The following is a 27,420-nucleotide window of genomic DNA, read 5'->3' as shown; positions in this document are numbered from 1 at the left end:
AGAAATGTAAAAACACATGCAGAAATAAATAGCATTGAAGAAATAAATAGGGTAAAAAAAAATACAAAGCAAGAATAATACAGACAAAAATGTTATCACGTGCACATAAATAAATACCTTAAAAAATAAGTAATAAATAAAGCTGAAGATTATAATGGACAATAAATTAAAAAAAAAGTAATTATTACAAAGGGGAATAAATAAAGAAGCTAATTAAAATTTATATACACATTTATGTCTCAATGTACCATTTAATTTCTACCTAATTTATTTATTGTCTTTTGGGGGGTAATTAATTGTATGCTTTTTTATTTATTGAGCATTTATTTATTTCTGTATTTATTTTTAAATATGGCAGAGTTGGTTCTCCATAAAATCTGGCGAATAAATAAAGAAGCGAATTAAACGAGATTCATACATTTATTTCTCACTGTATAATTTAATTTCTACCTACATTTATTTGTCTATTGTATATTTGTGGGCAATTAATTATTGAGCATTTGTTTATTTCTGTATATATTTATAAATATGGCAGAGTTGGTCCTCCACAGATTGCACGAGGAAAACATGTGTACATATTTGACAAAGAAAAAATAAAAAGGAAAAAGCTCATGCAGTTAACTTTTTTTTTTTTTCCAGTGGCCCTAATCCTCTTCCGTAACATACTGCTTGACTGAGATTTAAAAAAACTATTTCAATCCCCCGACTGTCCGCATCCAAAGTTAGGCACTCGACTAGCTTTGACTTGAGCACCGAGAAATAGATCGGGCCTTAATTCTGAATTATTATTTTTTTCTTCTTCTTCTTCATAACGAATTAATGGAGTGTCTAGCATCTTTTGCAAGTAAGTGTTTGAGAAAACATACAGGTAAACTGTTGTTCCTTGAGTATTTGCATCCTTTTAACTTCCTCTACGTCGATACCTAAACAGACGTTAGCATTTAGCGGTAAAAAAAAAAAAAAAAAAGAAAGAAAAGCGCTACAACTGTCTAAAAACTAAAACAGTTCAGAAATGCTACGGTTCATATAATTACTGATGTATCAATTATACTCTAACTGGATAATGCTGCAAGTAAAACACGCTAAATATATATATAAAAGATAAGTTAAACGAGTCTAACGTTAGCATTTAGCTTTTGCTATAGTTCAATGCAAAACAATACAAATAGCATTGATGCTAAATCCATTTACACATTACAAGGATCTGTTTGTTGGGATAAGAGACACAACTGTGGCTACGTAATATTTAAAAGATTTAAGACTAGCAGACCTAGCAGTTATGGGGTTTATATTCGATGATTGTTTTTTTGTGAATCTAAGTCGGTTTATTTACACGATCTAAAGATGTACTGTAACCACTGGCTTTATTGATGATGTTCCTTATTGCAGATGATCCCTTTGATAAACCACCATGCAGGGGCTGCTCTTCATATTTAACTGAGCCATACATCAAGTGTGCTGAATGTGGACCTTCACCATTTCTCCTCTGCCTCCAGGTTAGCAGCAAACAAACTGTTGGTTCATTAACAATCCACTCGGACTGTCATTCAGATGAATGGTTGTACAGTTCCTTATCAAAATATTAGCATATTGTGATAAAGTTCATTATTTTCCATAATGTAATGATAAAACTTAAACATTCATATATTTTAGATTCATTGCACACTAACTGAAACATTTCAGGTCTTTTATTATCTTAATACGGATGATTTTGGCATACAGCTCATGAAAATCCAAAATTCCTATCTCACAAAATTAGGATACCATGAAAAAGGTCTATGCACCTAATCATCTGCATCAAATTAACTCTAAACACCTGCAAAAGATTCCTGCGGCACTTAAAACCCCAAAATATGGGTAAGACTGCCGACCTGACTGCTATCCAGAAGGCCATCATTGACACCCTCAAGCAAGAGGGTATGACACAGTAAGATATTTCTCAATGAATAGGCTGTTTCCCAGAGTGCTGCATCAAGGCACCTCAGTGGGAAGTCTGTAGGAAGCGAAAAGTGTGGCAGAAAAAGCTGCACAATGAAAAGAGGTGACTGGACCCTGAGGAAGATTGTGGAGAAGGCCTGATTGCAGACCGTGCACAGGCGTGTGCAGGAAATGGGCTACAGGTGCCACATTCCCCAGGTCAAGCCACTTTTGATCCAAAAAAGGGCGGCAGAGGTGCCTAACCTGGGCTACAGAGAAGCAGCACTGGACTATTGCTCAGTTTTACATGTCATTTGGAAATCAAGGTGTCAGAGTCTGGAGGAAGACTGGGGAGAAGGAAATGGCAGAAGTCCAGTGTCAAGTACCCACATCCAGTGATGGTCAGGGGTGCCATGTCAGCTGCTGGTGTTGGTCCACTGTGTTTTATCAAAGGCAGGGTCAATGCAGCTAGCTATCAGGAGATTCTGGAGAACTTCATGCTTCCATATCTGCTGAAAAGCTTTATGGAGATGAAGATTTCATTTTTCAGCATGACCTGGCACCTGCTCACAGTGCCAAAACCACTGGTAAATGGTTTACTGACCATGGTATCACTGTGCTTAATTGTCCTGCCAACTCTCCTCACCTGAACCCCGTAGAGAATCTGTGGGATATTGTAAAAGAAAGTTGAGAGACGCAAGACTCAACACTATGCATGAGCTAAAGGCCGCTATTGAAGAATCCTGGGCCTCCATAACACCTCAGCAGTGCCACAGGCTGATTGCCTCCATGCTAAAGCCGCATTGGACCTTGTTAGATAAGCACTGTCAAAAAAACTGTTAGAATAACTCAACTGATTTTTCTGTACATCAGATAACCATCATACAAACATAGGAGCTCAAGTTGTCTTTATACTTTCAGTGTTTCACCAGAGGGTTTGAGTACAAAAAACATCAGAGTGATCACAAATATGAAATAATGGTGAGTATCTTTCTTTTCTCTTCAGTGTTTCTCATCCCTCTATGAGATGTTTTATTACGCCTCTCCACCTTGCAGACATCAGACTTCCCAGTGTTGGAGCCAGGGTGGACGGCGCAGGAGGAGATGGCGCTGCTGGAAGCTGTTATGGACTGTGGCTTTGGGAACTGGTGAGCAGTGACTCACTTTTATTTTATTTTAGGTCTGCCTGCCTGATTGTTCATAAAACAACCTGGGTATTGTTTTTTTTTTCCCTTCGCCACACTCTTTTCTGTTATTATTTAAGGTTTCTGGGTTTTTGTCTTGAGTTTTATTGCTTTAGGGTTGAAACTCTTCATCACTGCGCTAACACACTGCTATTGTTTGAGCTCAACTTAAATATGAAATATTTTTGTTTTGGCTCTGAATGCAAAAAGCTTTTAGATTTTCAGTGTTTTCAGTTTGGAAAGATATATTTGTATTCCACACTTTCTCCACTATTCCCTTGTTTTATTATGGTCTCTGTCCTTATAGTTATTTCTCCTTTTACCGTTTCATTTGCCTCACAGCTAAAACTTTGTGACTCATTTTATCTTGTACTCTTACACTCAATAAATACAAGCAGACATAATGTTTCGTTCTTTTCTGCAACTTTCAGCGTCTAAAATCTGTTTAAAAATCCTTCCTTAGTGGATTGAAATTATGCCTTTTTCTTTTGTTTTGCTTTGTTCTTCTTCAGGCAGGACGTAGCTTATCAGATGCGCACTAAAACCAAAGAAGAATGTGAAAGCCACTACATGAAGAATTTCATCCATAACCCACTCTTCTCCTCCACCTTGCTCAGCCTAAGGAAAACAAAAGACTCTCGTTTTGCAGATGGAGCTATTCCTTTTAAGCGTAAGCAGGCACCTGCTTCACTTCTTTTATGTTTCTTTAAACATAAAACTGCATTAACTCAGGAAACTTTTTCTGAATTTCCTTTGAAAATCATTTATCAGGATTTTTTTTTCCTCCACTTAAAGGTTACATGCTAAAACTTCCTAATGTTTTAATTCTAGAGGTTTTAAGAACTATCCTGGAAATGAGTTGTACAACAAAATGGATCCACAGTTATGAGATCTTAAAGCTACAGGTTTAGCTCCTGCTGGTCAGTCAGTGGAGCAAACATTTAACTTAGCTGTTATACTGTTTCTCAGCTCTGTCTAATGGCGTCTGACTTTATCCAATGTCCTTTTATGTCGACATTGGCCACATAGCCTTTGATTCAAGTTTTTTGTTCTTTCAATTTAAGCAATATAGCAGATTTTACTATGAGTTTATTTTCAATAAAAGAAAGCAGATCTTACATTTTTTTAAGCAAACTGGGAGATCCTTGGCTGCTTTATCCTAAACCCTCTGAGAAACCTTTGAGATAGTTTACAAGGTAATATTAGGAATTATTAGATAAATAATAAAATTTTATAATATTCCAGGTCTAAATAAATTATGGAAAAGGTTACAGACTTTATTCTTTCTTTTAATATCAGGTGAAAAATTAAAATCAACTTTATAGTTTTGTATACTTTGATTTCAATTTAATTAAGGACCTTTATTTGTTATGTTTCGCAGATTCATACAATAAAGTTTTATCCAACTCATTGATCATCCTGATTTTTGAGTTACTTAGTTTTGGTTGCATTTTATTCTTTATCTTGTGTAGATGCCTGTATTGAAACGCCTATCTTTTCTTAAAAAAAAAATAAACTCTACCAAATGTGTGCTAAATGTTAATAATATTCAGTGGATTTATTAATGATGCCTAAAGGGCCTTCAAATTGCCTTTTATGACTCGACTATAATGAAAACCAACAACTGTGTTTTTTTTTTAAAGCGCAGGACATATAAATATTGAAGCACGTGCAGATTTTCTTTTTGTTCTCTAATTATAACAAAAAAAACTGACAGAAGAAAGAAAGACATTTAGAAAAAGGAGTCATGAAATGCATGGAAGCTTCTGCCTACAGCTTTGTGAAAGAAAACTAGCCTATCATATTTCTAAACATTAAAACTCTGAAGCTGGTGTCGGTGTTTTATTCTGCCTCTTCTTCCTCTGACTCCACAGCCTCTGATGACCCCCCTCGGCCAAACTTTGACTCGGTGCTGTCTCGAGACATGGCAGGATACATGCCAGCCAGAGCAGACTTCATGGAGGTGGGAAGACATCACTCTTTACATACAATGAATAAGTACAACCACCACTAGCAGGCTTAGTGTTAAATGATTTGAAATAGTGACTTATGACTTTGTTTTCACCTCGCAGTGTCATAGTATCCTCATTATTGATGGGTTGCATGGAAACTTAAATCAGGCTAGCAGATACTGGCAGTCATTTTAATCTCTCTCCTAGGAGTTTGACAACTACGCAGAATGGGATCTCAAAGACATTGACTTTGTGGATGATGACTCAGATGTACTGCACTGTAAGTGTACCACTTTCAAAGATAATTTTGTTTTTGTTGGTACCTACAGCATCACACTTAATACTTAAACTTTCTACTCTGTCCTTGTTTACAGCTCTCAAGCTTGCAGTCGTTGATATTTATCATTCAAGATTAAAAGAGAGACAAAGAAGGAAGAAGTAGGTGTTTATTATTCATTTATAAAGTGATGAGAATGTAGTCAGTAGTGTGCAGTAATCTCATTCTTTCAGCAGAGGGCATCATTACCTTCTGTTTTCACCAGTTGGAGCCTCCATTGCTTTTACCATTTTTCAAACCACACCATTTCAGACAACTCTGTGCTTACTTAGTTTCTGCTGAGTCCATGCACTGATGATGTTTTCATAACATTGCAGGGTATTTTGTCAAAAGCACCACCCCTCGAGAAATGGGCTCATAAGTAAATGGGTTGCTGCTAATTTTCCACCATAAAGCCTGGGTCTTTATTTGCTGCTTTACATCAAGCCTTATGGATGAATTTATATGGACATCAGAGTAATGCATGTCAACCTGGAGAGACTCCAACAGAGAAAAGCTGCAATTAGAAAAGTTTTATTGACATGAATTAAATTAGTTATCTGGCGCTTGGACCCTGGCAGAAGACTTGATGCTGTGAATCAACATTGGCTTGGATGAAAAAAGGTGCCATGGCCGAGCAAGGAGAATAGACCTATAAGCCGTGGTGCAAAGGGATAGAAATTAGTGAAGAGGCAGAGCAGCACAGCTGACTCTGATAGCGAGCCACATGGAAAGACGCGGAGAGACGGAACATGCTGATAGAGACACGGTTAAATAGAAAAAGACTAATGGAGAGAAAATGGGAGGCACCACTGAAATGGAAAATCATGATAGTTAGGGGTGTAAATAATAATCGTTTTGTATCGATGCATCGATCCAACAGCCGACGATCCGATGCATCGATACGTCCACAAGAGTATAGATTCATGTTTTTTTTTTTTTTTTTTCCTCCGGTCTATTTTTTATCCATTTGCTCCTGGACGTAATTCTCCCTCCCGTGCTGCAGTGGCGCTAAACCCATTTTGCCCTCCTACTTCGCTTCCTGGTTATACTCTTACAGCAGTGTGTTGCAGTAAGCTTGACACAGACGTTTTTGATTTATGCTCAATGATGAAGCTTGGTCTATGCTACACACTGTGGGTCTAGATACGGCCGAGGCGGAGAGGAAGTGGGGGTGAGTTTAGTCCGATGACGGAGCATCATGAGGGACAAAAAGAGCGGAGATCCAGGTGGAAAAAGGGTCCCAGCGTTCTCCCTCACCTCGCTCTTCTAACGGGTCAAACTTCACGAGTTGTTTTCTGCAATTTCGGGTCATAAAAACAAAACAAGCTGGCCTCCTGTCTGCGGCACTGTTTGCGGTTAGCTACAATTTGGGAGAGGAGCAGCGGAGCGTCTGTGGAGGGGGCGAGGACGTCTGGAGCCGAGGTATTGCATTGCACTCATTGCACTGATTTTGTGCAGTATTTTTTGATGAAAGGCCTATCAGAATCTATAACGCAGGGGTATTATTACTTTTCAGTGAATGGGGTTTTAATAGTAATAGGTGGAGTGCAACTGTTAAAAAAAAAAAGAAAAAAGAACCAATTAATCGAATCGTATCGCGGTGTATTCTTGAGTATTGAAAATAATCAAATCGTTGGGTCAGGAAATCGATACTGAATCGAATCACCATGATGGGTGTGATTTACACCCCTAAGATGATGAGGGCTGGTTGAGTGATTATGTGCTGGATGAGTTTGCGTCGATGGACTAAAAGCCTGCAGGCGTAAAGAAAAGCAGAAAAGGTTTGATGACTTGATCGGATGCTACACGATCTAAAATAGCGAAAGCCTAAATGGCAATTGCAGCGAGCATGTTAACTGACAAAGCTTTTTTTCTCATCATCACGAATGTTTACTAAACTTACAGTTTGAAGGTTTCAGGCATGAAGTGTTCTACATCTTTTTGAGCCCGCTGAACTCAGATGAGTTTGAACAGATTCAGGGACACATTCATACGTGTCTAGTAAGGAATTTGGGTTCCAGTAACTTGAAACATATTTTTTTTACCGGATAATGAGGAAAATCAATCAATAAATGTTCGGTTGATTGGGTAGGCGGGGGCGGTTTTCATGCGGTTACACTATAGCATTATTATTCGGTTATGGTTGCAGTATTGGGTTCAAAGCATTCAAGTCAATAATGCGTCAGACTGCATAAAGGAACTTACCTTTGCTTTTTAAATATCTATATTAACTTCAGTTTCTAAATGTAACCAAAGAGACTTCTCAAGTTAAGTTAACTAGCAATACAAGGCAGTGGGTGAACTGTCGATTTTAAGTTAAACCAAGATACGGAGAATTAGTTACCGAAATATTTGAATGGAAATGATAAAGCATCAATTTGAATTTCCGAAATCTAAAGCAATGGACTGAAAGAGAAGTTGAAACAACAATAGGAAATCTATGTTGATTCATCTATCAAAAGCAACACATAATCTGCTGATAATTCAGAACATGAAGTGCATTGGAATTCATCTCCCTTTATTCTGATCACCCTTAATCTAATCCACTTCACCTCATTGTCTTTTTAAATGACTTAAACATGTAAAGCAGGATTAGGTTATGATACAATATTTTAAGCTTTGCCATTTTCACAGAGCATGTTCAGTGCTTTATCCAATAATAGGAAGAGAATGGCACAAGTGCATGCCTACCAAGACAGGGCTCAACTGTAAGATCTTTAATCAGAGGAAAACCTAAGAGGCTGATAGTAAATCTGGAGGCATTGCAGAGATTTACTATTATGGTGGAAAAATCTGGCAGCAAGAAAAAGGTTAGACATAGTGTTGAAAACCTGGCCTTTATGGAGGAGAGGCATTAAAAAGCCAGAAGGTCATGTTTAAGTTCATACTGTAAATTCCAAGCTCTATTCAAGTCTTATCCCTCTTCAATTTTTTTTCCACACTGGATGTTGGACCTTTCTTCATTATATGTTACACTGGCTCACCTCTGTTTCTTTACCTTGTTTACCAGTTTGCACATTTGCCATGTGTTACCTCCAGTCACATGGCGGTGCTATGGGAAATATACACAGAAGGGCTTTGTTTACTGACAAACTGAGCAAAAAGATTAAAATAACAAATAATACACCAGTAGGGCACAGTAATTTTTTGTATGCAGCTAAAATGAGTGGCTGTCTTATAAATTTGAAGTCATATAATGAACCTATGCCCCTTTAGATTATTGTTGCAGATTTATGCTGTAGAGTAACTTTTCCTCTGCAGGGACAGGGTGGATGGAAAGACAGAAGAAGCTAAATGCAGGACATGATGCAACTTTTTACAGGCTGCAAGGATGCAAAACCTAACACGGTGGTGGAGGTCCACCTTTTAGCAGGATAGTGGGATTTACACAGAGCTGCAATGCAATGGTTTTCTAGTAAAGCATGTGCATGTGTGAGAATTGTCAGGTCAAAGTCATTGCCCAAGTCCAATGGAGAAGCTGTGGGGAAGACTTTAAATTTTCCTTTTATAGATTTACTTCACCCAGTCTGAGAGTGCTATGGACATTTAGCAAAGAAGGGTGGATAACAATTTTTTTTTCTGGATGTACATAGCTGGTATACAAATACGCTGAAAGACTTGTAGCTGTTATTAGTTCATATGGTGGTTCGTGCCACAAACTGTTGAATTAGCTTTTGAATCATTTATGTTTACCAAAATCTGAATTAAATGCATTGAAGTTTGTGGTTTTAACTTGATCAAATGTGAAGAAGTTTAGGTTGAGATTTCAATGTTTTAGAATACCACCACAGGTGAAATATATTAAGAATTTAGGCGTGAAGGACTGTTTTCTCCATTGTCCTCCTGTTAGCTGTCACACTTTGCAGATTGGCCTTGGTGCAGTGCATCCATCACCGAATCAACTTTAACGAGTTTGTATTCCCTCAACCCTGTGGAATGGCATGCTAGTCGGGGAAGGCATTTTCCAGCTACCTCCACCAGCCAAGATCCTATTTTATCCCTGCTAACTTGTCAGAGAGGATTGTAAGATCAGACCTGGAGCTCTGCAGCTGAAAGTCAGACCTGAAATTTATGAGCTTCTTCTGACCCAAAAGCCCTGAATTCTGTTTTGCAGAAACAGACTTGATGTTACCGCCAAATACTTCAATGTACCGTCAGGATTACATGTGATATGTATACTGAGAATAGATTACACCCAAGAGCATTTTATCTCTGATGTTGTGACTGCTGGTTACTGGTTGCACAGCATTTTATTTAGAGGCATCAGCATACAACTTTTTTAATTATAAACATTTTTAAAACTACCTCTCACTTTCCTTTTTTGTCACATTTATAAGCTGATTTGTGTGGAAAATGTAAATGCATTGAAGTTAATGATAAAGTATTCGGAGGAGTTAAAGTTTATTAAGTAGCTTCCAAACCCCATATTGTGATACTTTTCAATAATGTCTGCTGTCATTTTTGAATGACTGTTAAGTTCGATTTAGCAGTGCAATTTAACACTATTTTATTTTCATATTTTCAGCGCACTGTTAATTTGAATGCTCTTCTTTTATAGGCTGCCTTGGTGATTAAAGGATATTTTTCCAAACTGACCTGTTCATGTCTTTCAGGATCATCAGAGACCATGGTTTGATCAACCTGCGCAAATTCCAGAGTGAGTTCCCCTCTAAAACTCTTATGAGCTCTGCTGAGGTATTCACACAGGATCGGACAGACATTTCATATCTGGCTGCCAGATTGCTGCTCTGCTTTCTGAAAAATGTGTGCAAACCAAACTCTGCTGTAATAACCTTCAATCAGCGTACAGGCAGGGTTCATTTACTCCCCCGATGTGTTGAAAATGTTTAGTGTTTTCTGGTTCAGGATTTGTACGGAAAAAATAGATATTTATTTTTGTAGTACCGTATGTATCTTTTTTCACTCTTAAATTATCAAAATTCTGGACTTTATGATGTATTAGAAGTACTTTTTTTCCTGATTTTCACCAACCTAGAAAATAACTACAGCTTATTATTCAAATAAATACAAACTGCCAAATGTTCCTAAGAAAGCCCAACAAGGATCAAATACTCTGTTAAGGCTTCTAAAAAAACATCTGATCACCAGATTGATCGACTCCTTTTAACATCTGCCTGCTTTCAACCGTCTAACTAGAACTGTACCTAGAAAGACTGACTGTAATGATAATAAACTGTTGAATGAAGGAAGAGTACCTTCAAATATCTAAGCTTTGAGTCAGATCACAGTAGAAGTAGAATAGCTTGAAGAAGTAGAATACCTACAGATCACAGTAGAAGTAGAATAGCTTTGAAGGTTTAACCAGGTTAAAGCTGGGATGGGTTTAAATAAAGCAGCAGAGCTTCTAGAATAATGTTTAATCATAGAGAAAATAAACCAATTTAAAGGAAGTTACTGTCTACAAATTATGTTTGATCAATGTGATGCCTGCTAAGAAACATATGAGAGAACAGACAGTTTGACTCTATTAATCAGGCAAAATTCCACACAGTTTTAACTTCTACAGTATATTTTTATATTAATGTAATTAGCTACATAAATCATTTTCATGAGACATATCTTGAGTTTAGTTTAAAGTTATAGTGGAGGTTTTCTACACAAATTTTTTAAAAGACCCACCCGCTCCTTCTCAAAAAAAAAAAAAGCACATGCACAACCCTGTACCCGCTCCAGTGAGGGAACGCCTTTTAAACGCGTGCATGAGCCCATTTGTCCTCATGCACGCTCTATTTACAAGTAGCTGTTCTCAAAGCTAATACAAGCTTACTGTGTCTGAACGTCCGCCCTAAATCCCTCAATCACTATACAGAGCGGGGACTATAGTGGATTTCATAGTAAACTCTGTTAACTTACTTTTCGGGCAGATGATCACTACTTTTTACTCCCCATTGGTCACATAACTCCACTCCAAAGCGCGATTCCTGCGGCATCTTTGTTATTAGTCTCCACTGTCAGGTAGCGATAACCTATGGCGACAGCAGGCCACTGTGACAGCAAATCCCATAATGCTTTGCAAGGAGAGCTCTCTGCGCAAAGCATTCTGGGATATATCTGCCTCTTCTGAGGCCTTTCTTTTCTTCTCATACTCTTCGTAGACACTTTTACTCTTACAACCCTCGGTCATTTTAAAAGAACCGCGGTGAGACAGGTGAGCTTTCGATGGCTGAAATCGTAGCTCACCACATATATACGCCTGAAAGTGCGCATGCGCTGAATGCGCAGAATGATTGACAATTAGGAGGACCACTTATTTCGATGATCGACCCAGAAAAGAACATCCTCCACTATACCTTAAAATTATCTATCTAACTTATTGTAAGTTTAAGAAAAAAAAAGAGACAAACTGGAAACCAGATTAATGAAGCGCATCCAGTTCTGCTGTTTTTCTCATTTGTTGAAGAACGTTTTGTGGTTTTGCTTTTAATCATAATGGATGAGTAAGACCTTCACTTACTGCAACTATAAATAGCAAAATAATTACAGGCAATTTTCATGCTGGAACATAAAATGTAATTTTTCTAAATAAGCAGAAAAGGCTGGGGATCTTATCAACAAGCTGGCTGATGGAGGCGTTATGTAGTGTGGGAGTGGGCGTATTTATCGGTGTAACCTCACTCCCCGTCTGAAGGGCGTTGCTGCAGAGATGTCTGCACGGGTCCATGATCCACCTGTTACAGGTTGGATTTCACTGAGCTCAGTGATATAATTCTTTGCATCTCTGGGGGTTATTGCTTTTATGGCCAGTTTCTGCTATGGAAGGATTTTATCCAATTATAGAGCCTGGTACGTTTCCTGGAGGTGAGGGCTCCACGTGTTGCTCCGTGGAACAGTTTGTGGTCTGGGAGTCGGAATACTTCTCCTCTCATGTTTTATTGATGTTTCCCTTCAGCCCACCGGTTAGCCTTGCTCCCTTATCTCTGCAGCCTTTCAAGACAAAAGCCAACTCAGACTGGAGCTGCAAACCGGTTGCCATGGAGACTGTCAGAGTGTGTGTGTGTGTGGCCATGTATTTGTTACCATGTGGGGACAGTGTAAGGCCCATTTCCCAGGAATATGCTACATTGAGGAGACTTAAATGTACTTGCTCATGAGAAAACATTCTCTGCTTGGGTGGAGGTTAGGCTTAGGACTAAGGTGTGAATTGAGTTCAGGTTAGGTTTAGGGTTTAGGTATGTGTTTGTAATGCTTAGGGTTTGGATTAGGCCATAGAAATAAATGGAATTTGATAGAAAGTCCCTTGATATGTGTGTATTCGTGGGTTTGTCACATCCAATAAATGAAGTAGAACTCATAACCCCACAGGCTCAAGGTATCATGTCTCAGTACTTCTAGAATCAGAACCACAAGGGGATCAGGTTATTTTCTGCTGTTTGCAGTTAGAATTTGGATCCTGGTTTAAATCTGCACAGAGGTTTAATTTCCTCTGAGTTGTGGTTCAGTGTTTGTGTCCAGTGTTTTGTTAGAAGCATGACTTCATATACGCTCAGCTGGAGACAGCAGCTGTTAATTAGTGCTCACACGTCGCAGTCTGAACTCACAAAGAGCCTCTCCTCTTTGGCTTCGACACTCGTCTGTTACTCAGCAACGCAGCCGAAGCTTTCAGGCAAACACAACAGGTCTCAGAGTGTGTATCCATGTTCGGGGAGTCAAATGTGTGAACACACACCATCAGAGCGCTGCTCTTACAAATCACGTGGACAGAGATGTTTGTTTTCATGCAGCAAGGATGTAATCTGACTCAAAATAGGAAAGAAAAAAGTCTGTGAGGCAAACCTAATTCACAACTCTTGTTTTCTAAGTTTGGTTAGATTGTTGAAGCACTTCTAAATCTTGAATTTTTTGGATTTCTTAGAGCAGAGGTCTTCAAAGTTTTGCAGGCCAAGGATCCCCAAACTGATGGAGCGGGGACACCCTAATTATATATATACCGGTAGTATGAAATTGTGTTATATCAAACTGGTCCTATAGTCACTCTATTACAGATGGAGTCATGTTACCAAAGGAATTTCTCCCTGGGATTATTAAAGTATTTCCTATTCTGATTCCTGATTAATGGGACAGGTGTTGTGAATAAAACGGTGCCCAGATTAAAAGAGCTCCTGTGTGTTGCTGAATGTTTGCATTGGTGACTGAAAGCAATCTTCTGCTTCCATTTATCTGTTTAATGCAGTGTGTTGAATTCATGTTTATGTGGATTTAAAGATATTTCAGTTAGTGGAAAAATTTGCAGGGGGGATAAAAATAAAAAAAAAGTCCTATCAACCAAAACTTTCGCGATCCCCATGCAGTACCTCCTGGGACCCCCTATGTGTCGTGGACCCACTGTTGAAGACCTCCGTCTTAAAGAATTACATATCCTCCTTTCAGCTGTGTTTTTCTTGTTATAACCACAAACCTCTGTGTATGGAGTTATAAATAAGATGTTTTTATGAGCTGGATCATAATATTGTACGTATATTTGTAAAGTTGAGGAAAAACAGCACCATGGATTTTAATTTTATCTGCTGTAATCTTCAAAAAGCATTGCATATTTATACTGCCCTTAATTCAAAGTTATCAAATCTGTCACAGATTATCTGCTAGATTTAGGTCTTTACTTTAATTAGGCCATTCTAACATATTCATCTAAACCACTAGGATTTTGTACTGGTCTGCAGAAGAAGAAAAAAAAGCTAGGTTTCACTATTCCGGTGGGGACTTTCTGTTGACCTCTATTCATTTGTGGGTGAGTTATACAGCCTAACTTGGACCCTTACCCTGCACCTAATCATTACAGGTACATATCTAACACTAACCAAACCTATTCAGACCTTAGTCCTAATCCTAACACCTAAGCTTAAAACAATAATCTTTCCCAATGGAAGCTGATGGAGGTCCTCATAAGGATGGTTGGTCCGCACAATGTAGCGGTTTAACAGAAAATTGTCCTGGCCTTGTAGGAAAAACCAGTGAGACCTTTCAGTCTTTTTTACTCTTGTGACTCATGTTGCTCAAACTAATGTGTCAGTAACTGGCTTATGCTCGACGGATCAGGAAGATGATTTTCTCCTTTGAATCAGTTATTCATTGCTCCCAGAGTAATTGGAAAACTGACTTTAACCAGTTAGGGGAAACATTGTTAGTTTCCTCATTCAGTGTGGCTTTAGGACCAGCTGCTGTTTTACAGGGAGAGTTGTAATCAGTTTTAGTGCAGCAGGTAACCCCCACCTGCCTGGTTCGCTTGGCCTTTTCATTCCCTTTAGCAGATTAAAAACAGTCCAGCTTGGAAATCAAAGCGCTGTGATGCAGTCTTCTACTTTTAAACCAAATAAATTAGTAAAAGGGGAGATATTTGAATCCACAGTTACTGAGCAGTTTCTGGAGCTGTTCTTTGGCTTTAATTCAGGTGATAATCAGCTTTAAAACTTCCTGCATTGCAGATCTGTTATATCTCTTCACCCCAAGTCAAGTCTTCAGAAAGGAAAATTCATAAATAGTGTTGACAGTTAAAAATCATATCCCTGTATATCATATATTGTACTATACAGAGTTGTGTTAATAGCTTTTTGATAATCAGTCGCCTTGGATTAGAGGTAAAGATTCGTTTGGTTTCAGGAAACATATTGTCTCCTTGCAGGAGCCTCTGGAGATCATATCAGCAGAGTATCCACAGAGCGGCTGTGATAACAGGTGCTACAGTGGCACACAGCAAGGGTTTTATTCTGATCACTGTTTCCGTGTGCGTGCATCCGTACCGATGTGTTAGATCTACCCACGGGTCTGCTGAAATCAGGCTTTCATTCCTTTGATCCCTAAATAATTTGTGTCTTTTTTTTTTATATTCCTCACCGGACCCTGTTTATAGCTGCATTTAAATTGCATGACAGGCAGAGGATAAAAAAGATATATATTTTTTTCTGTCTACCTACTATCTTCCCTTGTTTTGAGCATTAAAATGCTGAGAAAAAAACTGTGAATTTTGCATAACTTGACTTATTGTGAACATTGTCCATTCCTCACAATTTTAGATGTGATCCCAAGTTTAGGTATCGTTTTATATTCAGGAACTAAAAAATGAATACACCAAGTTTGTCAAAGGCTTTGCAAATGCTGTTTCTGTTTGACAAACTTAAGTTGGCGATGGGAAGATCTTCTCCGAAATGAGTATTTGCTGAAGAGCCCACAATTTTTCTCCTTATTTACACTGCCTCCACTTCAATGTAAAGCCCATAGGAACTACAAGGAGCATGTGCAGATTGCACAATAAAAGCCAGTGATAAAACCTGGAGTCCGAACAAAACTACTACTCCTCTGAATTTGACAACAGTTTAGACAACTTCACTTTTTGTTTTGGAATATCCAGAAATTTAACAGTCATTTCAGATATTTAATAGATTAATTGTCATGTTTTACATTGATGTATGCAGTCCTTTAGTTGATTTAATGTGCACAGTTGCTAATATACAGGTAGGTATATACAGGGGTTGGACAATAAAAATTAAACACCTCTCATTTTAGTGTGGGAGGTTTCATGGCTAAATTGAACCAGCCTGTTGGCCAATCTTCATTAATTGCACATTGAACCAATAAAAGCACAGTGTGAAGGTCCAATTAGCAGGGTAAGAGCACAGTTTTGCTCAAAATATTGCAATGCACACAACATTATGGGTGACATACCAGAGTTCAAAAGAGGACAAATTGTTTGTGCACGTCTTGCTGGCACATCTGTGGCCAAGACAGCAAGTCTTTATGATGTATCAAGAGCCACGGTATCCAGGGTAATGTCAGCATACCACCAAGAAGGACGAACCACATCCAACAGGATTAATTGTGGACACAATAGGAAGCTGTCTGAAAGGGATGTTCGGGTGCTAACCCGGATTGTATCCCAAAACAAAAAAAAACTACGGCTGTCCAAATCACGGCAGAATTAAATGTGCACCTCAACTCTCCTGTTTCCACCAAAACTGTCCGTCGGGAGCTCCACAGGGTCAATATACAAGGTTGGCCTGCTATAGCCAAACCTTTGGTAAATTGTGCCAATGCCAAACATCGATTTCAATGGTGTAAGGAGCGCAGATCTTGGGCTGTGGACAATGTGAAACATGTATTGTTCTCTGATTAGTCCACCTTTACTGTTTTCCCCACATCGGGGAGAGTTATGTTGTGGAGAAGCTCCAAAGAAGCGTACCACCCAGACTGTTGCATGCCCAGAGTGAGGCATGGGGGTGGATCAGTGATGGTTTGGGCTGCCATATCATGGCATTCCCTTGGCCCCATACTTGTGCTAGATGGGCGCGTCATTGCCAAGGACTACCGAACCATTCTGGAGGACCATGTGCATCCAATGGTTCAAACATTGTATCCTGAAGGAGGTTCCGTGTATCAGTATGACAAGGCACCAATACACACAGCAAGAAAGAATAGTGAAAAATTGGTTTGATGAACATGAAAGTGAAGTTGAACATCTCCCATGGTCTGCACAGTCACCAGATCTGGCCACTATCCTGCAAGAAGAATGGCTTAAAAGAATGGCTTAAAATCCCTCTGACCACTGTGCAGGACTTCTATATGTCATTCCCAAGACGAATTGACGCTGTATTGGCTGCAAAAGGAGGCCCTACACCATACTAATAAATTATTGGGGTCTAAAACCAGGTGTTTCAGTTTCATTGTCCAACCTCTGTATATGTGTATGTGTAAATGTCCTAATGTAGAATATTCTTTTTTTTATTGTTTACCAAATATAGCTGTCTAGTAATATTTGCACAGTCCAGATGCTGCGATTGTTCCATTTCCTGTTAATCTGAGGTAATTTCTATTTATTTGCTGCGGTCTTGCTGCGGCGTCCAAGAAAAACGGAATCTAATCAAGTTTTTCCGTGTGCGGTCCACTCGCCCCTGCTGTGCAGAAACCATGTAACTGATCTCATTGATTGTAATTGCTGCTGAGTTTCCCAGCTGTGCGAAGTGGAGCGGTGCCACATGCAGTGTAACTTGGAGGGCATAATATATTATCTGCCGAAAACTTTTTAAGGCAAACATGTAGTTTTTATATACTTGTTTTTCTACCATAACTTTATAGTAATTTTAATCTCTTGTTGATTTGTTTTAAAGTATTCTTTTAGATCATTTAATAAAAAATTTAAAATGTTTTGTTTCTTATTATCCTTCTGTTGGAACATCTTTCCAAAATTATTCATAGCCCTCGCTAACGGGGGTGGGGGATTAACATGGCAAGGTGTGTTGATTCCTGTCCAAAGGACCTCGTTTCATACATTTTACCAGGGCAGGAGAACGTGAATAGCCGAAGGGAGGGGCAAGGGGGTCCTGGCTATGGCAAATGACTGGGAGATGCGGGCAGACCTGAAGAAGCAGCTGAAATTCCCTGAGGAGATAGCCCACACTAGCCTGAGACCAGACATTGTTGTGTGGTCTAAAGGTACCAAACAGGTGGTACTCATCGAGCTGACTATCCCCTAGGAAGAGAGGATGGGGGTGGCCTATGAGCATAAGCTCAATAAATACCAAGCCCTCATCCTAGAGAGCCAGCAAAATGGGTGGAAGACCTGGAATCTCCCAGTGGAGGTGGGCTGCAGAGGCTTTGCTGGACGGTCACTTTGGAGAGCCCTTGGACTGCTGGGAATTGAAAGGGCTGGCCAGGAAGTGGCTTGTAGCCAACACCACCAAGCGGGTGGAGAGGCATCTCGCTGGATTTGGATACAGTGCGAGGTGTGCTGGAAGAACGGAAGCACTGAATGAATGAAGAACTAAAGACAGGGTTGGGTGGCATTCGGTGGGGGTGGGTCCAGGACGCTGGATCTGCCGTTGAGCCCCTCCGAGGTGTCATGGGCTTAAATCAATGAAACACCAGTGAAGGGGGGTGCCTATTTGACAACCTGCTGAAGCTACCCAACTCCTATTCCAGTCACAGAGACCTGGTGGTGCCTTGAGGAAAGGAGAGAGAGTGACGCCACTGGCCCACGGATGGTGCAGGGGCAAGTTGCGATATCCCTTATCGTATTTTGCATATTCCTGCTACCGACTTTTTTTTAGAGGCCCAATTATCGTTGAATTAATCCTGCTGTGTGAGTTGCGTTAAAGGTAGTCGGGTCCGGTCTGAAGAACATTGGCAATGTCCAACTACAAATCAGGGGAATCCAACATCTTATATTGTGTTTACCAGATATCCTAAGATATCATCAAGTGGTGGCAGCACTTTTATTATTATTTTTTTTTAAAGCATAAAGCATTGAGTAGACAGAAAACATCAAACCTGTGTCTTTGTCAGCCTGCTCTGATCTAACGGCGTGTTTGCTATCTTATATGGTGTTGCTTACAGCAGAGGATGTCATTGGGAACAGCTTGGATAACAAAGAGACAAAAAAAGCCCTTGAGTAATCAGATGTGCACTTGACCGGCCAATGTTGAGAGCCGTGTTGTTTCTCCCAATAAAAACAATAACACTGTCTTTGTTAAAGAAACAGACGAAAGCCACCTGCAGTCTGACCTGGCAAAGGTGGGTCTATTTCACGCTGGGCATTTCCGTGGACTGTAAATAGATTTAGCTCACACAAAGTAAAACAGACAATATCCTGACGGTAGCCAGAGAAAGGCCACTTCTTTTGAAGTGCTGACCCAACTTTCCATCTCACAGATATACACAGATCATTTTCCCAATCCGTGATCCCAGTGTCATTATGTTTCAGTCAAAAAGTGCTTCAGCAGAATGCTACTGCATATCAACAGAGGCATAATCACACTGCCTGATGCCAACGTGCCAGTGTGCACTTCACTCACCAACAACCACTTGTAAACAAGCCAGGTGCAGGGCCTTTTCTTTCTCTTAGAAACTCAAATATGCACTCAGACCAGGATGCATGCATTACATTAATCCATACAAGCCTTCAAACTTTTTAAAAGAAATGTTTTCACCCTTTTCAATCATAAGTGCTAAAATATTATTTGAATAATATCACTCAAACCTACTTAGAATTGCTGCTGCATTGAGGGTTTTTTTTTCTTTTGTTGTTGATTTTTTTTTTTTTTTTGCATATTTCCACTGGTATTTTGAACCAACTCTTAGTGGTTATAATGTAAGGTTACCTTGCCATGAGCCTATCTCTAGCTCTCACCACAGATCCTCTATGATACACTGGCTGAGCTGCTCTAAAACTCAGAAGTAATGTGTTGATGAAATTATATGGTTACTTTAAACCTAAATCTAAACAATTGTGGGTTTAATTCTGTCTGTTTTGGTTTGGAAGCTTCACGTTTCTGACAACATGCTTCTTATAATCTCTCAATTTAGAGGAACTCCCAACAATACAACCAATGAAAATGGTCAAATATCCTAAAGTTAATAATAATGTATAATTTGGCACTTTGTAGATTAGAGATTATACACAATCATCATCAACGCTTTTAGGTTTTCTTAATGGTTTGTATCTTTAGGGAATTGCTATTTATTTAATGTAACATTTGTTTTATTCTTGGAAAAAAAAAAAACACTGAAGCTAACCCATTTATTACATCTTGGGGGGGGAAAAAATTTATATTTAGTGCCAATGATGATTGGACTTAAATTTATGACCTGAAGCGTATTTGATGACAGTAGAGATAAAAATCAGCCAGTCGATATTTTTGGCCGATATTGGCTTTGGGTTTTATTTTCCTGTGTGGGTATCAGCCGATAAGTGCGTAGGTTAACCGACTTTCATGTCTCTGTTATATCCGTCTGTACCTGCTGCCCACTCACTCCTTTCCTCTCTGTTTTTAGTGCTGGAGCGATGTTACCCGAAGGAGGTGCAGGAGCTTTATGATGTTATGAGAAGATTTGCCAGAGTGGTTGGACCCACCGAACATGACAAATTCATCGAAGGCCACGCACGTTAGTATTGGCTCAGAGCATCTAGCATGTAAACACGCAAACATGCACCGAGTTTATTCTACAAAGATCTAGCCAGATTGTGTAAAGCTTGCTTGTAGGTTTTGTTCTAACAGGATGTAAGTGACATTACTGCTTTCTGTTTTTAGAAGCTGTGTTTATATTTCACTTCTCAGGAGCCAGAATCTTTCTTTCATCCTTACTAGACTTCCTGAATAGTTTTTTTTTTTTTTTTTGTTTCTGGTGGGTTTTTGAAGTTTTTCTTACAAGAAAACAACTAAATCTGGCTCTACAAAAGACTCACATTTATAAACTTGTTGCCCTAGATATTGTGCTATAGGCATTCAACATCTTTGAGCCCTTATTTGTGCAGGGTGAACCAACCAGAGATTATGTCACTGTGCTGAAACACATGCCTGCGTCCTGCAGGCATGTCTGCATTCAGCAATCAAAGGCGTGACATGTTACACAGCAGTATTGGTGTCTAGTGTGGCATGACCTGCCATGCCTGCTGCCTTTCACACACAGTTTTAGTTCTGTAACGTCCCTATCTCTCTGTCTCTGCTGTTCACAGAGTGTGTGGGTGTCTCAATCCTCAGCAGGTGCTGCATGTGTGATACTGTCTGAGTTTTATGAACAGACACTGGAGGGCTGATTGCCTCTTGTTCTAAAGATTCCCAGACTGAAAATGTTCTATTTTATGTTGGGAGATGCAGATTTCTTACTGCCATTAAGTGACACCAGACACCCCGTCTTTATCTGATCTCCTTCATCTGATGCTTTGAGTCCTTCCTTTGACCGTTTTGGATTAAGACGGGTTCTGAGCTTCAAAGATCAATTTGCTTTGGTGGAAAATGACAACTTCAACTGGAGAACAAAAAGAAAATACCATCTATACATGCTGGGTGAAGCTAGTTAAGGCAGTGCTCTCAGTATTAAATTAAAGCATCTGGCTATAATGAGTGTTTAAATAAGAGTAGTGACTGAAGTGCATCACAGATTGGTGGAAAGGGTGAAGAATTCACACATTATGGAGACACTGAAGCAACAAGCTTAGACATCAGGGAAGAAGATGGATGATAACCCTGATCAGACAGCCAATGTAGGCCAGGTGACTTAAAGGCAACAAAGATGCTAACCTGTTGAAAGTTGGAGGGCAGAGCTGAGAGCAAGTTGGATGAATATCACAAGGATTTTCACAAACCCACACGGTCTAAAGACTAATAAACCAAAAAATAATGAAATATCCAGAGATATATGACTTTAAAGGATGTAATGAAAAAATAGAGATGATGTTTTTCCTTAATTGATCTCAAACTAGAAGAATTTAATCTTATGTAATGATGGCCAGTAAGGAAAACAAACAGATATGTCTTTTTGTACAACATGTATAAACATCAGACTCATCTAACTGAACAAACCAACTTTGATTGCTCCTGTAAAATGCCTCTGAATATGCTTACATTTTGTAGCATGAAGAGTTAATTCAGTTGTTTTGTCCATGGAACAGTCTGCAGATATGCATTTAACAACTTTTAACTCCTTCATTTCCCAGTTGAGTTTGAGCTGAGGAGAGAGATCCGCAGGCTGCAGGAATACAGGAAAGCAGGAATCAAATCCTTCTGCAGTGAGTTGAAGTTCAACACTTTCATGTTTAAAAAAAAAAAAAAAAACTTTTATATGTACATCAGAGATATTTTTTATATATGTGTCAAGCTTGTTTTACAGTGATAGAGGGATGATTGGAAATTTTAAGGTTCAGCTTAGGAGCAACAGCCTGTTATTGCCCTCCTCTACTGTTATACATCATGGTGTATTTTTTAAGTCGGGTTTACTTCTCTAGAAATGAGCTGTAGTCTGTAAAGGTACATTTGTAATGACAACAATTTTAAAAAAGGATTTATTTTGAAGGACAGTCTAATCACTTTAAGGGCAGCACACACCAAATTGGATTTTGCGACCGATTCGACAGCATCTCGGACGAGGTCGTGGCGTTTAGCGTTCATCGAAAATCAATGGGGATGATCACACCCCTCACGATTTTCTGCAAGGGGACTTAGACCCCAGGTCTATTTTAGTCGGACTATGCAACAATTCAGCAGCAATTTCATGGGTCTGTCTGGAGCAGAGTTGCGAAAGTTACAAAGTAAAACACATCCGCTTTGGGGGAAATTACAAAAATGCAACGATGGGCAGACAGAGCAGGTGAGCAAAGCTGGTCATTCTCCACTCTATGGAGAAAAAAAAAAAGACAAACAAAAACTCTGACAAACTTCACAGATCTCTCTTTAACAATATTCCTCTCACTGCCTCAGCCAGCATATAAACCGTCCTAAAGCCTTTATTGCTGCATTTTCCTTTTCTTTAAACATAGATCCCATTATTTTTTTAATATAAGCCTATACAAATTCTCTATCTGTTCTGGTTTGAGATGCTGCACTGACTCTTTAAGTGGGTCTTTGCTTTATAGCTGCGCCGGTTGTTTTTTTTTTTTTTATAACGTTTCATAATCTGTCCAAATCAAATGTGGGAAATTGTTTTAATTTGTGTGGCACAGAGACAGAATTGGAAAAATAAAATCTGAACAGATCTCCCCACCCTGCACAGTTGGAGCCTCTATACTCAGTCTGTGTCACATCGAAAAATATCGGATCGGAGATTAAAAAGTGGTACGCAACCAATGTGTTCAGGCCTTTAGCCCTGCTTTAGTTCCCTACATGTGGAATCTACTCTATGAACTCCTGATTTATTTTGATGAAGAACACTGGAAAAAAACATCTAGACACAAGTAAAACTTTCTTAGATTAAGTATATTTGCCCTTAATTTGAGTTCGTAAATGACATAGTTTGCCAATGGAATGAGTATTTTTAGCCTTAAAATAAGATAATTAGAGAATATGCACTTGAACTAAGACAATGCAATTGTGATTTCCTTATTTTAAGTGTAAATTGTCTTGTTCCATTGGCAAAATGTACCTCCTCAATCCAAGAACAAATGCACTTATTTTAAGAAAAAATTACTTATTTAGATTTCAATTTTTTCAAGTGAATGTGTTTTTTGAAAGTACTTGAAAGGCCAGCAAAGTGTCTTTTTAACAGCTGGTTTAGTTCCTTGAGTGATGTGAAGTCCACTTTCTTCTTTGTCTCAGTTTCCCTGAATCAAGTAATGATGTCATTAACAGGTTTCAGTAGAACTGGACTCCATGCTGAAGAAGTAATTCAGCTGTTTGATCGATCTTTTGATTCAGGCCTTCGAGGACTTGTGTATTTACCACATATGTCTTTTTATTGAAATGGTATCAGCCTGTTGTTTTCTATTAAAAGCTATTATAAACTTTAAGAGACAACTTAATTATAAGTAGTCCAAAAGTAAGAAAACTGTCAGCAGAAGAATAAGGTATGAAACCTTAAATTTAGTCTTATCTTTTAATCGTTCTTGTAACAAGGTATGAATTTTTCACAAATTTCTTTTCCTCTTAAAATAAAAATAGTTTGCTGTACTAAAAAACCTCTCTCATACATGTCATGTCTTTGTCAATGCATCAGGTGCGAAGGTGTACGAGAGGGTGAAGAGGATGCGTGAGGATGAGCGGAGGAAGAGGACCATGTTGAATGATGTTCTGCAGTACATTCAGGATGGCAGAGCATGTCAGCAGTGGCTCAGCAAGCAGGCAGCAATGTGAGGATCCCATCAGTCTGCCTGTTGATCAGCGTGTAATAGACAGACCGCTGGAACAGCGCTCCAAGGAGATGCTGACCTGTGTCATGCTGAGATGAATCAAGCAGGCATTTGTTATGCAGTGCATCCTATTCCTGCATCAGTCTTCGCTGCCTCTTTGACACGAGCTGTTAGTGTTGTTTTTATCGTCGTCATTTTCTCTGGCTGCGATCCAAGTTCCACCTAAAAATAAAACCTCTTGAACAGTGATTCATCTTTTTGGATGACATTCTGGAGTGAGAGTAGTGAAGCTGGGAGTAGTGAAGAAAAACCCAGAGATGCTGCCTATAGGTGGGATGTGTGTCTGCACAGCACAGCAGCAGAGATAATAATACTTTTCTCTCTCTTTTTTTTTTCTTTATACAGAGATGCTGGCGTCACTCCAGCTGTCACAACAATCACAGTTTCAGGTAACTAGTTTTTCTGTGTGTATTCCTCTGTGCTCCATCCTCTGTGTTTTCTTAGCATGGCCCCAAGGCTCAGTCAGAGTAAAGGATCTCTCCTTTAATACGTATAAATATACACTTCTTCATACATATTTATACTACTCTTTAAGTCTTTAAAAATAGTTTAATTTCCCTTCAGTAGCATTTCTCAAATTGGACATTCCTACACCCATATTGGATCAGGACTTAGCAAAATGCTTCTGTGTTCAAACTTTTCCTCTTTTTTTTTAGAATTTTGGGGAAAGTTTTTCATCCAGTATACTATAATAATATATACTTCACTATATTATTCTATAATAAACTACACTATATTACACAATACTAAACTATACTACAGTTTACTATGCTACACTACACTATCCACTACTATACTGTAATACACTATGCTAAACTACACTATATTGCAATACAACTTTATACTACATTGCACTAGACTATGCTGCAATATACTATACTCTACTTAACACTATACTGTAATACACTATACTAAACTATACTATATTACACCATACTACTTTATATTACACTGCTCAATACTAAACTATACTACAATATACTGTACTACACTACACTATACTTAACTATATTGCACCATACTACTTTTTTTTACTTTATACTACACTATACCAAACTACACTAGACTATACTGCACTACACTACACTATATTACATCATACTACTTTATACTACAATAAAGGGGGAGTGGTGGCCTTGTGTTTAGGGCATAGAGCTTGGAATCCTGAGGTTCTGAGTTCCATCCCCCACTCCCACAGACTGCCACTCTGGGTCCATGAGCAAAGACCCTAACCTCACACTGTTTCTTGGGCGCCGCACAATGGCAGCCCACTGCTCCCCAAGGGGATGGGTTAAATGCAGAGAGTAAATTTGGTTGCTCTGTACTTGTGACAGTTTAATGACAATAAAAGCTGAAAAAAAAAACTACTACTACACTGAACTATACTGCATTACACTATACTATACTACACTAGCCTATACAAAAAATATACTACACTGTACCATATTACAGAGCACTATACTGCACTAGACTATAGGTAGGAAATAATCATTTCTAAGTAAATCAGTAGTGCACCAGTCATCCTTGTCTTCTCATTTCTTATTGAATAATAATTGAGTGAAGTCTCTGTAGACCATCCAGTTAGTTATTCTCTCTTGCTCTTTACTTGTTTGCTCACCACTGGTTTCTGTAGGATTTAGGTCTAAAGACTAAGAGGACTATTTATCAGCGTAGTACACTATAACCATTAGACATTCTGTAATGTTTTGCTCCCATAACAGTTAACAGTCTGTTGTCTGGTGCTCAAAGTGGTTTTTTATTGTCTGTTAAATGTTATTTCATTTCTGCTGCACAGCAACAGGCAGACGGAGCGCCCCTCCTCTCAACCTGACTGGACTTCCAGGGACAGAGAAGCTCAACGAGCGTGAGAAGGAGGTACAGCTGTGAAGCTCCTGCACAGACATTCAGGCTGCTGTAGATGCTGAGGCCTTCTGTTGTATATTCCTAGTATTTTTTTTTTGTGATCCCACTTTAAATGCTCTGCTGTGATTTCCTTCTTTTAAAGCTCCGTGTAGTTACAAATTTTCCTAGGTGTTCTGTGCAGACTTTTCACACGGAGGGGTGTGGAAGCCCAAAATGACGTAATATGTCAATGTTGATGTGTCATGGCAGAGTCAGCAGTCAGTGACTTAATGCAGTTTCCTTAGATAGAAAATGTTTAACTAGTTTTAGGATAAATTTAATTAAAGTTTAAAAGATTTATTTTACCCCGACTGTTTCATAAATGTATCACTACTGCTTCGTTTAAATAGCATATAAACCTCAATTTCATCTGCAGAACAATTAAAGGGCATTTAATAAGGGAGATTAAAGGTTAACATCCATTGTCTCACAGGATTATATTATTATTTATTAATTATTTGCCATGTTTAGACTCAGCATGATGTTGGCTCTTTGTTTTGTTCCTGGGTCAATATTAATTGCAGCTGGATTCTTTTACTGTGAAAAACAGTAAAATGTAACCAAGTAAATCTAGAAAATACAAGCTTCTATTGTCTGCTGATTAGGCCTTAAAAGGACATGTCTTAAATCCCCTCTTTCTTGTGTAGTTGTGTCAGGTGGTGCGACTCGTGCCGGGAGCCTACCTGGAGTACAAGCAGGCTTTACTCAACGAGTGCCGGCGGCAGGGCGGGCTGCGGCTGGCCCAAGCCCGAGCTCTGATCAAGATCGACGTCAACAAGACAAGGAAAATCTACGACTTCCTCATCAAAGAAGGATACATCACAAAGGCTTAGGACCTCAGAAGAGGCTGGGCTGTGGTCAGATGTTCATTTTACTGTAACCTCACAATAATAGACAGTATTTTTAAAAGATTTTCCAAGTATAATGTTGTGGGTGTCAGTTTTTACATGTATTAAAATGACGTGTTTGTGTTATTCTTTGTCTGATTTACTCCTGTTTAAATCGATTATTTATTTACTCTGTCAAAACATTAATAAATATAATTTGGTGTACAATAATGTTGAATTTTTTTTTATCCAGTTAGGTTTTTTGGTTTTTGTTTAGTAAATCTTTCTAGATTTTTATGAAATACTTAAGAGCCTGATTACAGCAAAGTTGTCATTATTTAACAGAAACTTACGTTCAATATTTTTTAATAAAGAAGAGAAATCATATATTTAATAATTTTAAAATAACATTTCTTTGTTTTTTTTGAAGATTATTCATAGCACGCCTCCAATACATCTTTATGTGATCTACTTTTAGTCTCTTTATATTTAAGTTAAAATGTGAAAGCAACACTTTATTGTAAAATTGTGTTTTTGAAATCGGAGGCTTATTCTCTGTTTGGTGCTTTTGATTCCTGGATGTCAGCAACAGCATGACAGAGAGAAACCTAGTATGAGTATGACCCTAAAAATGATTTATATGAAAGTAAAAGTAAATAAGCTAATATTTAGTATTTACCGGTATGTATTAACT

At 38.7% G+C, this 27,420-nt stretch overlaps 1 protein-coding gene across 1 annotated transcript; it reads left to right on the top strand.

Moving 5' to 3' along the window:
• Nucleotides 1-708: 708 nt before the first annotated feature.
• On the top strand, nt 709-26,954 carry tada2a (transcriptional adaptor 2A). The gene is made up of 15 exons (XM_015383821.1): nt 709-844; nt 1,390-1,496; nt 2,839-2,898; nt 2,974-3,065; nt 3,614-3,771; nt 4,976-5,064; nt 5,261-5,333; nt 5,428-5,491; nt 9,986-10,029; nt 20,151-20,261; nt 21,814-21,885; nt 23,805-23,937; nt 24,343-24,386; nt 25,793-25,872; nt 26,547-26,954. Exons 1-15 carry the CDS (start codon nt 820-822, stop codon nt 26,730-26,732), a joined length of 1,338 nt encoding a protein of 445 aa, XP_015239307.1. The 5' UTR covers nt 709-819; the 3' UTR covers nt 26,733-26,954.
• The last annotated feature ends 466 nt before the right edge of the window (nt 26,955-27,420 follow it).

This window comes from Cyprinodon variegatus, unplaced genomic scaffold (assembly GCF_000732505.1).
Source record: "Cyprinodon variegatus isolate N-32 unplaced genomic scaffold, C_variegatus-1.0 Scaffold14, whole genome shotgun sequence".
Classification (NCBI taxonomy): domain Eukaryota; kingdom Metazoa; phylum Chordata; class Actinopteri; order Cyprinodontiformes; family Cyprinodontidae; genus Cyprinodon; species Cyprinodon variegatus.
The sequence above is the reverse complement of the archived record's forward strand: the minus strand, read 5'-3'. Positions and strand labels throughout refer to the sequence as shown.

Bases quoted from the DNA above. Each gene is read 5' to 3' on its own strand.
- tada2a (XM_015383821.1), top strand. From the start codon at position 820: ATGGAGTGTCTAGCATCTTTTGCAA. The intron at 845-1,389 runs GTAAGTGTTTGA...TCCTTATTGCAG, and splicing joins GTGTCTAGCATCTTTTGCAA to ATGATCCCTTTGATAAACCA. The intron at 10,030-20,150 runs GTGAGTTCCCCT...CTCTGTTTTTAG, and splicing joins CAACCTGCGCAAATTCCAGA to TGCTGGAGCGATGTTACCCG.